The sequence below is a fragment of the Lates calcarifer genome, linkage group LG6, assembly GCF_001640805.2.
Source record: "Lates calcarifer isolate ASB-BC8 linkage group LG6, TLL_Latcal_v3, whole genome shotgun sequence".
NCBI classification, from domain to species: domain Eukaryota; kingdom Metazoa; phylum Chordata; class Actinopteri; family Centropomidae; genus Lates; species Lates calcarifer.
The window spans coordinates 4,960,744-4,974,196 of NC_066838.1; the positions used below are offsets into that span (position 1 = coordinate 4,960,744).

General features: G+C 40.5%; 1 protein-coding gene across 1 annotated transcript in view; it reads right to left on the bottom strand.

Moving 5' to 3' along the window:
* Positions 1-13,453, bottom strand: part of LOC108882663 (plexin-A1-like) — a 244,460-nt gene that overhangs the window by 92,704 nt on the left and 138,303 nt on the right. The window contains 2 exon segments of the mRNA XM_018675321.2: positions 5,090-5,204; positions 13,302-13,401. Coding sequence (XP_018530837.1) covers positions 5,090-5,204; positions 13,302-13,401 — 215 coding nt within the window.

The following is a 13,453-nucleotide window of genomic DNA, read 5'->3' on the forward strand; positions in this document are numbered from 1 at the left end:
CCCATTGCTGTTTTAGCAAGCTTGCTTCTTCTCTAACAACTAGGCCACTGCCACACTCCTCCTCTTATGTTTTATTGGGGATGCTCCACCTTTCACTTCTCATCTCATCTGTCTCTCTCCATTAAACACGCCAACGATCAGAGAGGCATCTGGAGATGCATCTTTAAGCTTTAATACACTTTGAATAATTAACACACATGTGCACACATACACATGCAGCTGAGTCTACTGGTGGCTGCTCCCCCAGCCAGAGAACCTCAGAGGGAGAAGGGAAGCTTGATCTGTGCCAGCCCCAGAGTCTCTGAGCTGGGCAACTCACAGGCTCGGTGTACCAGCCTGAGCTCCGGCAACCAGCAACAACAGAACACAGCTAACTCTGACAGCCCTCACTGAGAGACACAAAGAGAAAGTGTATGGCTCCTGCTAATTGACTTGTTGAGGGAATAGGAAGTGGGTGAACAAGAGGAAAGAGCTCACTGGGTTAGAGATCAAAAAGGGAAACCCATATGGAGATGGCTGGGGAGATGCTTGTGATATAATATGAGTACATGTGTAGGAAGGTTGGCTTGAGGGTGTATGTGGTTACCTGTATACATACATGCCTGTGCTGGTGTTTCCTGCAGCAGAGAAGGTGACTTGACAGAAACATACGACCATCTGACCAACTCACTCATCATGGTGATTCATCCTCTAATTAGCAGCATGAAGGCTAATGCTGATCCACATATCTATATTCACCTTCTGTACATCTGGAGCCTAACACAGCCTGCTAATGATTATCAATGAGGCTAGGCTACAAAGCCAGCGGTTCCATCCCCTTGTGCAGCAGCAATGCATCATGGGCCTACTGTATTTCACTGACTGTAAGGAGGTCAGCTTACCAGGAAGAGAGCGAGAGGAAAGAGTGGAGGAGGAGGGGGAGAAACAAGAGATAAGGGATGATTGGGGCAAAAGGGAAGTAAGGGAGGAGGACTGAGAAGAAGACAAAGAAAGGTGAAAGGGGAGAAAACAACAGAGGAAAGAAATAAAAAAGGTGTTAAATTGTGAAGGGAGGGAAAGAAAAAAAGAAATAAAAGAAATATAGAATGTAAGAAGGAAATAACTATAAAAGAAAACAGGAAAAAAGCTAATGAATGAATGAAGAAAGGAAGGAAAACATGCAAGGAAGAAAAAGTGAAAGAAGGAAAGAGAAAAAAGAGGATCACACTGAGAAGAATCAGAGCTGGTGAGTTGCAGTTTCATTTACTGAAAAGGTCAGTGCCTCCATAGTTAAATAAAGTGTTTCAGAGCAGCTGATGCAGAACAAGCACTGGCTCATAATGAGTATTTCTTTCCACAGATTCAGATGACTTCACTCAGCCAGTGTCTTCATGAATATATCAGACCTAAATAAATACTCAGTGTAGGCTACACTTTCCTAAAACAGGAATAAATCAATAGGAAAAAAACACAATTGGTCTAAAATCAACACCTCAATAGTCCCTGTCGCTGACACACAAAGAACAAATTGATACAGCCTGGGTGTTCAGGTGTTCAGACAGAAAATACCACTGCATTAAAAAATTATGTTTGTGGCAACATTGCTTCAGGTATCACTGAGATGGTCAAGGAAGGCCAGTTTGAGGGAAGATCCATACGCCTATCAGACCACAATTATAGTTCACTTTTTAAGTACCTGTGATGAGTTTAACTAACCTAGCCCAAAACTACGGCAACTTCAGTGTCTGCCTCAAGTGATGTCATGTCAGTATCAGCTGGGGCTGAAAACTACAAGTCTGTAAACAAAGAACATCTGTGATGTGGAGTCAGCTTACCCGACCTCTGTAGTCCTCTGCCTAGATATGCTTGAGGCAATGTTAATTTCACCAGCAAAACACACCCGAACTTCCAACTGAAGTGTCAATGGACAAGTTGCACTGTGGGTAATGTGGCCAGTCTTTGACAGGAACAAAAGATGGTATCTCTGGTTCTGCTGCATCAATTTTTATACTGTTTTGCAGAATCATGTAATATTGACATTTGTGTCTGCCAATATGTTTGAGTCATCAGTAGAAAAAACTGCTCATGTTACAAGGTAATCGAACAGGAATATGTGCTTGTACTGATGTGACTGGCAGAAGCAGTCGGTGGCTGGGTTGACATCACACTGCATTGCGACAAAAGTTGAGCAAATAAACCATGTGTAGTTTTTTTCTGGAAACTTCTGCATTGTCAATCTTATTGAACTGAATGAAGGGAAGACTGTTTTTTGACAGAACTTTATTCTTCCAATCTTATAGGTCATTTCCGAGGGTAAGGACACATGACCTATATGGTTGTTTAAGCTGTTTTATACACACATAAAAAAACAAAATAAGTCATTGTAGCTTATTTTGAATACTTCCATTCCATGTAGTAGACTGTATACACTATGTATTTTATGTGTGAATTTCAACAAGGTGTTGTCTTAAATCAAGGTAGTGTTGTCTTAAATCAAACATTTGTGTTGTACACTTACAGGAGATGGCTATCACAAAATTTGACCATGATTGTCTCACACTAAAATATCTGCCAGCTTGTTTGCGCACTTGATAAAATTTTTAATCTTAAAGTTTTCCTTTATTTTGTGTACTCATTGTTTCAAGTGACATGGAAAAAACACCATAATCTGTACAGAGGACGAATCCTCCTCCTATCACCATTTTCCCAAGTTTGAAAATAGGTTGGTGATCCCTCCCCTTTCCCAGATGGCAACGTCCAGGGTTTCACACTCAACTTTTTGACCATCAGTACACCACCACCATCATAGTGCACTGCACGTTGCCCTAATTGTCAGTGTGAATGCACTTATGCACTCAAAATGGCAAAAGTAAGTATGGAAGAATGCGGAAATGAGACACAGTACTTGTCAAGGCTCCTCTGGGGCTGTTACTTGGCAGCCATTTTATGTCTCCACTGTCAATCTTTGAATCATTGATTCATTTGTGGGACATGAAATATCCAGAGTAAAAAGCAACCCCATGCAAAATGAATGGACGACTTAATTAACAAGCGGGCCAATTGCAATCAATAAATGAAAGAGCAGAGAAGCTTGTAGACGGGAAAATAAATGCAAACAAATCTGTTTTTCTATTACTTTTTTCTGTCCCTTTTTATTTCTGTCTTATTTTTCTTAGTTCCTTGAATGTGAATGAAGTCATTTGAACCAACCCCCAGGCCCAGCATCAGCCCAGTCTGCTATACCAGCCCAATGCTGGGATTCATTGGAGCATAGAAAATTTGTTTGTCTCTCTGTTTGTTTGTCTTGGTGTTTGTTTCTCTCATTGTTTGTGTTTATACACATTTCTGTTGATGGCCTTCTCAAGTGTTTCTCTGACTTTGGCAATTTTCTGCCTGATCGCCCCTAATGTGCCTCTCTGTTTATCTGCTGTCACAATACAACTGATTTATATATATTTACATACCCAACAACTGACAGCGGAGACTTATATTTACTTTAAGAGGGCAAAAATTATACATAAGTGGTTATCTATTTACACACACACAGAGGAAAAAGTGTATTTTTATGATTTACCTGTGGCACAGTTTCACAGATGCTATGAATTTTATCAGATATGAAGTGAAGTCAGCCTCAAGAAATATGACAAATGCCTTTGGGAAGATAACCAGTGTAGTGTGAATTCAATCACTTTGGCAACCGACTGCTAATGACACAGGGGGAAACTTTTTCAGGCAGCGGAGATGGGCAATATTGCTTTCAGCAGGGGCTACGGACTGGCAAATTGGAACAAAATCAAGGCTAGAGGAGATAAATGTGTGATGACCAAACTACTGCTGCTGGCTGAAGTGTACATATGCACTGCTTCAAAATGTTACCTATTCAATGACAGAGAGAGAACATAAGGCTACATCAAAACACATGCATCCATCACAAAAGCTCAAAGCTGTCACTTCACTGTCTGCTGCGTTAATAACAATAATCCATGTAAGGATGGCATGTGTGTGTGTCTATCAAAATTCAGCAAAACCCACCTGACATTCAAAGTGTCTTGGTAACCATGGCAGCGCCTGCGCCAAAACGGCAGAGTACATCAGAAGTTAAAAAAAAAAAAAAAAGAGAGAACAAAAATAAAAAGGCTGAATTGGTGTGGCTCTCCAAACAAGATGAGAATGGATGTCAGCATGGTGTGTTTACAGGAGGGTGTAACATGTGATGACAGGGTGTGTGGAGTCAAGTCTTATCCCTTCTCTCCATCCAGCCACACACACACACACATGCGTGCATTCTTTAACACACACACACTCACCCAGTAGTTCCTAAAATTGCTGCCCCATTTGTACACACAGACATTATAATATACACATCGCTCCCTTGGCATATTAGATAGACAGCCATACACATGGACACACATAGCACCACATACATGGAGATATATATATACGTATATGAGAAGAGAGAGGAGAAAAGATTTATCACCTTACATGCATGTGAAAGTGATTTTCAACTCTTTGCCTGAAATAGAGACAAAGCTGGAGTGAAGGTGGCTGGGTGTTAAGTAGAACTCTCTGAAAACACAAAAGTTTATTTCTATTTGTCAGTGCGAATTTCTGTGATTGTGTGAGAGACAGTAAGCGTTGGAGACTTAGATGGGGGCAGAGGAACTGTGAAAGCCAGTCAGCTCATGGATGAATGTGGGGTTTCATGCAAATATAACATTTGGGACGGTTGCACGCTCTTCCATTTGCATACTCATTCACCCCGACTTGTTTATAAGTGAATAAATCCAGCGCTGCTTGGAGTACAACAGCTGCTGCTGGGCCACTCACAGCAGCACTCATTCATACACACACACTCAAATGGCACACAGGTTCCAGCTGCACCCTTGGCATTACTATGCCACTATACATACTTATGTGTGCATGTGTGTGTGTGTGTGTATGTGTGTGTGCACATGCATTAATGCATTTGTGTGTTATGCTGCATGTCTGTGCTTTTGAATCCATGTTTCTTTGTGTGTAAATGAAAAATGAAAACATGTTTAACCACATGTGCACATGGTTCTTTGTGTGTCATTTTTTACTTTTTTGTGTGTGTATTTGTGTGTCTCACCTCAGAGGTGTTGACTCGTCCCTCCTGGAAGGAGCAGTCGCTGGCGTCCTGCGTGCACATGTGACGATATTTGCACCAGTAACAGGGGAAGTTTCCATTAACACAGGACAGGCACCTGGAGTGAGTGAGAAAGGGGAGAAAATGTAGGGACTTGAATATTTAACACAACCACAAATCACTTCCAATAATTACAATCAGTAAAAAAAAAATCATCTGCGTCATCTAGTGTTAGATCTTTTCTTTGAATTTTCTTTTGATGAGGTCTGAATTTCCGTTCTATTTTTCTTTGTGTGGTTCTTCTTTGCATTCCAAATAAAAGGGGGAAAAAAACCTAGGATGACACCCTAAAGACCAATAAGATGCATAAAAGTGTCCAGGACAGCAAATAAAACTACTGGATAAAAGTTCTAGCTTTTCAGTAAGAAAAGCAACTTTCCCATCCCATTCTCCCCTCTCATGTTTGTAGCTTTAATCTTCTTGGGCATCCAAGAAGTCAATTTACTACTTAAAACAAATGACTAATGCAGCACGAACCTAGAAAATCAGAAAAATGCTATGTGTTGGGGATTTATAATTGTTTAATGTCGACCACATTCAAGTGAGTATTCAAAAAGAAAATGTGCAGCAACATTCAGAAGACAAACACAGATATCATGAAGAACTTGCTAAATTTGAACTTTAAAATTGTGCATTATAATTAGCACAAAATACACAGAGGGAAACCCAGCCACCATGACCTGAATTAATCACAGATTAGGTACGATATGCTCAGGGAGAACTGTCACCAAGTTAAATACAGAAAGAGTAGAAACACAGATCAAAAGGAAGCTTTCAACGGGGAATGCGTATCACACGCTGACAGGCCAAGTGTGGACATGAATCACTGTAGTCGCACAACATCAAATGTTTGCGGCCAAATCTCCAGAAATCAGGTTGGAATGACAAGTGTATCTGTGGCCTGGTGCATTAAGACTTTATTCCAGCTGTCAGCGAGGCCAAGGCGGACAAGGCTGAAAACAGGCGAGAGAGAGAGCAGGAAAGAATCCTTGGTGATCCACTCCTCTACTCTTATTCTCCATACTTGGAGGCTTACAGTGAACTAAGCTGGCAGACCAAGATAAGCCTGTTTTTAAATAACATTTGTTTTTGTTTTTTCTTCATCTTCAGAGTTGAGGAAGCAAAATGAATATATACACATTCAAACATGGATTACCAGACAAAGGCAAGACTCTCATGGCTACCAGAAAAAAAAATAATGGAAGAGAAGATTCTGTAAAAAAACCAAAGGTTAGTTTAGGTTTTTTAGTTTGTTTGTGTGAGAAGTTCAATTAAGTTGTTCATTAGTTGTTCAATTTAGCAAAGTGTTGTTTTCATGATGAAAAGGGAGAAATTAACCTAAGCAATTCATCCCTTTCAACATGTTCTGTATGAGCTTGATTGTATTTGTTTTGTTGAAATTCCCTCCTTGGTCATAATTTCTTCAAGTTTTTTTTTTTTCCTATCAGTGCTGTATTAAGCTTTCATTGTCAATCATTTGACACCCACAGGAAGAAACAGGAAGTCTCCACTTACAAGCCTTTATTATCATAATCTTGTCATTTTAATGTAGTGTTTTTGTTAGCTGAGTAAGAACTTAAAATCAAGCTGTAAACTATGTTTAAAAATAATGAAAACAAGATAAATGTTAAAAACAGTAATTACAGAGACTGACAGAAGTGCGTGTTCAGTAAGTGTAAACCTAATATACTCCTTCAGCTAAAACAAGTCCTGGCTTTCAAGTCTTCACACCACTTCTGAACTGAATTTCACTCAACTGGCTTGAGAAAAGCGAGCTCTAATTACATGCCAGTCCTCTCTCCAATCCTATCTCCCATTTGCTGTCACTGTACTCAATCAGACCTCCAACAACTCAACCCACACACACCTACAGTCTCTACTCTCCCACTCACATACCACCCTAGAAACTGTTGCTGCTGACTGTATGACATTTTAATACTGTGCTTAGTAATGCTCATTGTACTGATGCTTTGTTATATTTTGGAGGAAAGGATATTTACTTCCAGTTAAAATCAGTTACGATCTTTGAAAATTGGTTTTAAGTTTTAATGAAAGTGGAGCTACTGTGAACCTCTAATGAAAATGTCTTTGCAGAATCACCATGGGATTCCCCAAAAAGCTCACTTCACACTTTTCTCACACCTTCATTAATTACATTTTTTTCCTTGTAACATATAAGGAATTAATGATGCAGGTCTTCGCCAGCTGGTCTTTGCTAGGTTTGACATTTTGGGAAATACAATTATTGTCTTTCTTGCCAAGAGCGAGATAAGAAGATCAATACCACTTACTTGTTTGTATGCCAAATATCAAAGTACAAGCAGCAGGCTGTTTGCTTAGCTTAGCATGAGTGGAAGCAGGGGAAAAACAGCTACCCTGACTCTGTCCAAAGGTCAGAAATATTTTTCCTGCGCTAGGCTAAATAGGCAACAAAGTTAGCTAAAGAGACAGATTAAGAGCTGAAATAAAGCAGAGGGCAGAGTGAATATTAGAGGTACATTTCTCCGGTGGTCAGTAACACAACTGAATGCGATTGTTGTGTGAATTGTTGAATAAATAGGCAGTTGTTGGCTTGGAAAGAGCCCTACCTGAAGACATGCAAACTCTTTGAGTAAAGTCAAAAGAAAATAAATCACAATACCACCTTCACTGTTTGACTGACAAGTGATCTCTGCCAAGACTAGTTCAAAACACCACCATAATGAGCCACCATGGGGGTTTGAAACCAGGTCCTCCAAACTGAAGGACAACTGCTCAGCTCACAATGCCACCCTGCTGCCAGAAAGACTGGCTTTAAATTGGATTTTGGTGTAATCCTTGCTCTGTCTTTGTCCCTCTGTCCTTGGTTTATTCAGATTTTCTAGGGTTAACTCCTAAATCGCCTGTATTTGAGTGACAGTGATAGAGAGGTCTTCATATAGCCAGTGATAAGCTAGTCAGACAAGACTGAACTGCAGTGTGAGGTTTATAATCAATGCCAGTGGATTTCCATCGGGAGAAAGGTGGACTGAGGTTATGCTAACAGTCTGATGTTTGTTAGTAGAGCTGGTGAGCCAGTTCCTCCTCACCATTAACCCCAGGGTTTATCGATTTCTTGTTACAGGGGCATGTTCGTGCACATTCACACGGGTGTGTATGCACGCTCACGTCTGCAATAACACGCACTCACAGACTGAGACACACTTATTCACACAAGCTGTCACCCATGTTGACACCGTAGCGTTCCTTTGGGTCACCTGGGCAGTGGAGACTTGTTCTACAGTAGAGCTGTCAATGCCTGGACAACTGGCTTGGGTAAGTGGCTGTGCTGCTGCAATGTAGTCAATAAAATCCCCTGCTATTTAACAAGGCCTAGCAACAGAGCCGGGTCAAACGTCTTTTCATCTTCTCAGAGCTTTTGTTCTAGCAAGGCTGGATCGATGAAACAAAGCTGTTGATATGCGAGAAATGGACCCGCACAAACGTATATGAAATGGGTGACCGATCACATGCTCATTTAATTCAGGTCAATATAGATAAAGTCACAGATAAAGCTACGATTCTTTCCTAATTAGGCACTCGTTCTTTTATCTGATGCTCACCAAAACATGTCAGCGTGTGTCGACTCAAATTAAGTAGGCCAGTGACACATTTTAAGGCAGAAAGCATAAAGCTTTAATGCCTAATCAGTGCTTAGTGCAGCAATAGGCATGTTGATTAAAATCTCTGATTGGTTTAACATCATATCTCCCTGATATCTTTCAGTGTTTAGAAGACAGACTTTGCTATGTGATCTATAAGTAGTCCTATTTGTGTTTTATCAAATAAAGCTCCAAAGAGAGCAGCAATAAAATGATGCATACATCATTAAGCTATGCAGCAGATGAGCCAAATGAGAAGTTTAGATTCTCAACAGGGGACTCAGACTCATTATAAGATATTATTGCATCTTTTCACAGTGATGTCCAAAAGCAGTAAGTCTGTGTCTCAACCCTCAGTTTAATTAAACCAGGTCACACTAACTGAAAATTGGACCAACAACTGCTGCTACAAAATCAACATCAACTAATGGACTCTGTTTCTAACGAGATGATGGCTGGTCTCTGAACAGGAGGAAAACGGAAAGCCTCAACATGAGAGCCCTTCCTGGGGGCCGAAGCATGGGCCAGTCCCCTCCCTTGAGTGCTTCTTTTCACTGCATAGATTTCAACCCTTTCATATTATAATGGTCATGGTGGCCTGAGGCTGGGGAGCAAACCTTTTAGTTGTGTGGGACACATTATTCCTGACACAATAGGCACAAGTCTCTCTCGTTTGCTAACACTCTGCTTTATATCTCTTTCCGTCTTCAAGCCTCCTTCTCACTTGTCTTTTTTTCCTCTCTAGCTCTCAGGGAATGTGAGTTTTCTTCCTTGTCCCACTCTTCCCTCTAGCGCTCTCCCTCCCGTTTGTTTCTCTTCCTCTCTTTAAAGATGAATTATTCCTCCTCCCGCATGCTCAATTAAACTATTCCAAACCTCTTTTTTAATGCAAATTTCTAATATTGTAACAGCATATGTAAATAGCTCGCAGTGCAATTTGCTGTGCCAAGTCTGTGCCTTCTGTCTCCATGTGCTTTTTCTGACTGTGTGTGCACCTGTTTATGTGTGTTTGCATGAGAATGTGTATGGCTGGTGATGCCGGTGCTGTATCCACCATTAGGCACGATGCGCAAGGCTGTATGAAACTGCACACAAGCCTGCTGGGTGCTTGCCTGCAGGCTGCTCTGCTTGTGCATCTGTGCTCATACTGTGTGTCTGTGTGTCTGCTGTTGCGAGTCTGGGCTACACTTTCACCCGCGCACCACGCCCACGAGGAGAACTCCATTATCTGCCACTGAACAATGCGACTACTGCGCTCTGCTTTCTGCAGTCTGGGTCAAAGATTCAGAGGTGAAAGGTGACCACAGAGGGGGAGCAGTGTATAATATGTGAGTTTATGTTACAGCTGCCACGGTAATAACTGCACTGTAGTTGTACAGTCCTGCAGAGTCCTGAGGGGGCCAGTGAAGCCAACATCAAAGGCTTAAACAGCAGTACACAACAGAGGAGGGCTAGGTGGACTGGTTAATCAGGGGAACAGAACATTAACACACACGCACACACACACACACACAAATACATGAACACCTCCTGCATGCACAAAATTATGCATAGACACTACAGTGCTAACTCATAAACTGAAAACTCCACACATGGTCACAGACACACACACACACATTCACAAAATGAATCAGAGCCATTGAACTAGGCCTGGAGGCCCTGAGAAGTGGCCCAGGTGAGCTCTCTCTCCAAGCCCACTCCATTATGACCATCTCCACACAGGCACCCCAGCTAGAGCTAATTAACAGTCTATTACTATGCAGATATATGCAGGGCCAAGAGCAGAGCACAGGCAATAAATGGGCTTGATGAACGAGAGAGGGGCAAGAAAAGGGAGATTTGGGGGGCGGGCTAAGAGAGGTCAGGTGGGGGAGGGAGAGACTGGTAAAGTGAGGGAGAGGAGAAATTAAGAGAAGGTGGGAAGGCAGGGAAGGAAAAGAGGGCCATGGGGCTAAAGGGAGGGAGTCAGGGAAGGATGGTGGCATGAGTGAAAGCAGGATGAGTGCACTTTGCACTGCTAATGACTAGTTGCTTGTAGTGCTGGTTATCCAGGAATTAAAGTTTTTTTGTTATAATTAGTAGCTTTGAGTTTTTAACTCACACTGCACAAAAGACTGGAGACAGAGTTTCTGAGTCCTTAATAACATTCTGGTACAATTTTGATGAAAAAGGGCTTTTCCATTTTGTCTTCCTTTTCTTCCTTCTCTTTCACAAGAAAAAAATAAAGACACAAACAAAATGGATACACATCAGGCATGCATGGACAAAGAATGTCCAATTAGCCCTTAAATGCAGTGTAATATATGTGACATTTGGTCTGCATACAGGGAAAAACCAAAACCAAAACATTCAGTAGACAAATTTACTAATGACAAGCATTTTCAGGATGCTATTATTCCTATCTTAGGATGTTTTAAATGATGTAAACATTAGGAGGGAAGTAATGCTGTCATCAATCTACGCTTGGCAAGAGAAAGAGAAATCCACTTTGAGCATGCCACAGATGCATTTTTATTTGGAGTGTATCGACACTAAGTGCAGATACCTAAATGTGAGATGTAACTCTGTGCCAGGTGGAGGAGACTAGAGCGAGAGAACGAGAGAGAGAGAGAGAGAGAGAGAGAGAGAGAGAGAGAGAGAGAGAGAGAGAGAGAGAGAGAGAATCCCACTCAGCGACTTCAGCGGAGCAGCCAAGAGTCATTTAGGGAATGACATTTTATTTATTTTCATTTAACCTTTATTTAACAAGGCAGGTCAATTAAGAACACATTCTTCATTCATTATCAGGCTGATGTCACTGCTGCTCCACCTCCACCTCCACCTCCCCCCACCCCCTCTCTGTAAAAGTTCAAGTAGAAATCTTCATCACTGGGATTACTACAAACCTATCATTAAAGGCTGAATAATTTGAGGAAAATATCTGATTGCAATTTCTTATTTAAACTTTAAGTCTGTATTTGTGGTCTACATCACATCAAAACGATAAGTTTGAATGAAGCACAATCACAAATGTATCTTGTCTCTACATTGTTGAGGTCTTGAAACTACTATGAAATGGTTACTTGTCAAACAGTCTGCAAATATGTGCCCTTTGACAATGTCTTAGCTCTACTCTACAAGTTTTGTTGCTGTTGTCAACTCTGTACTTCTCTTGTGTGTCTTGAGCTAATGTTAGTAATGGAGCTACATTTGTTGGACATTTGTCTTCTCTCTTAGTTTGCCAGAATTCGTCAGTGAATGTGTTTTATTTCTACATTCTCAGTTGTTCTCAGTTGTCTTTTCCCTCTCCAGCTCTCACAGAATGTGAGTTTCATTCCTTTTCCCACTCTTCCCTCCAACGCACTCCCTCCTGTTTGTTTCTCTTCCTCTCTTAAAAATGAATCATTCCTCCTCCTGTATGCTCAATTAAACAATTCCAAATGCAAATTACAAATATTGTAACATGTAAATAGCTCAGAGTGTAATTTGCTGTGCCATTCATTACAGCTCATGATAAAGTTAGACTGTTAAGCTTTGACTTCATCTTTTAACTCTTTTAAATCTTTTAACTCTTGCTATAGTTTTTAAAAAAAAAATGTTATCACACTGTACAAATAATATTTCAATTGAACACTGATTTTTAATGACTTTAATGTCTTCTTTAACCGATCTACTGTTCAGCGTTACTCTTGAACTTGCTAGGCCTGATTCTGACAGTTTAAGCTGCTGACTATCACTAGGTTAGCAAAAGATTGTACCTGTTCACCAAAGTTACATAGAGCAACACTGGATCTACTGGAATGACAGAGGAGCCATTCTCCCTGTTACAAGTCAGTGTGCCATCAAAATGATTTTGGAGCTGTTATTTTAAGGTAAAACAGTCACATACTGCTGCATTAAGCTTATGATTAAGTACAGTTTCTAACAATTTAAGTGAGCGTCTCTCTTCATCAAATTAGATTAGTGTTTCCTATAAGAAAATTGTATGTGTTCTTTCTTTCCTTACTTGCTCTTCCCTCTTTCTTAAATACCAGAGTCAGCTGCATATATAAACGAAAATATTTAAAAACTGTTTTCAAACCAGTGCTGAAAAGTCAATCAGTATTCCTATACTTAAATTAGGGATAATTCATTTCCAAGGAACATGACTGACATGCTTTAGCCACCCTAGCTTGGCTGCCCTTCTAGGTCTTGCATGGTTAGGAATCGATTTATTATTTCACTCACCAGTGGTCTCTTCATTGCTTGAGATTTAATTAAGTAATTGATTTGTAAAAAGCTTGAATACATTGAATAATGAATTAGCAGAGGTTGCACATTGTTCTCTCCATTCCCCATTACAGAAGTTATTTTCAGGCCAATATTTTACCACTATTGCTTTTGGTAAAGAAGCACAGTCACCCCTTTATTGATCATTGCTTTCCCCCAATCTGCATCTTGCTGCGTGTGTATTATCATTGTGTATTTGAATAGCAATAGCATGGACTGTACTGTATCCATACTTAGCAAAAAACTTTTAATTAGGAAAAAAAATAAATAAATAAATAAAAACTTACGATTGGTGGACACTGCAGTTGTAGAACACAAAGTCCACGCTGGCAAACTTCTTTCCCGTCTCCTTTGACTTCAGATACAATTTTATTACACGCTGGTCACCTACAAGAAGACACAAAACATCCCCACTGTATGTTATCAGTGTTTTTTTCTA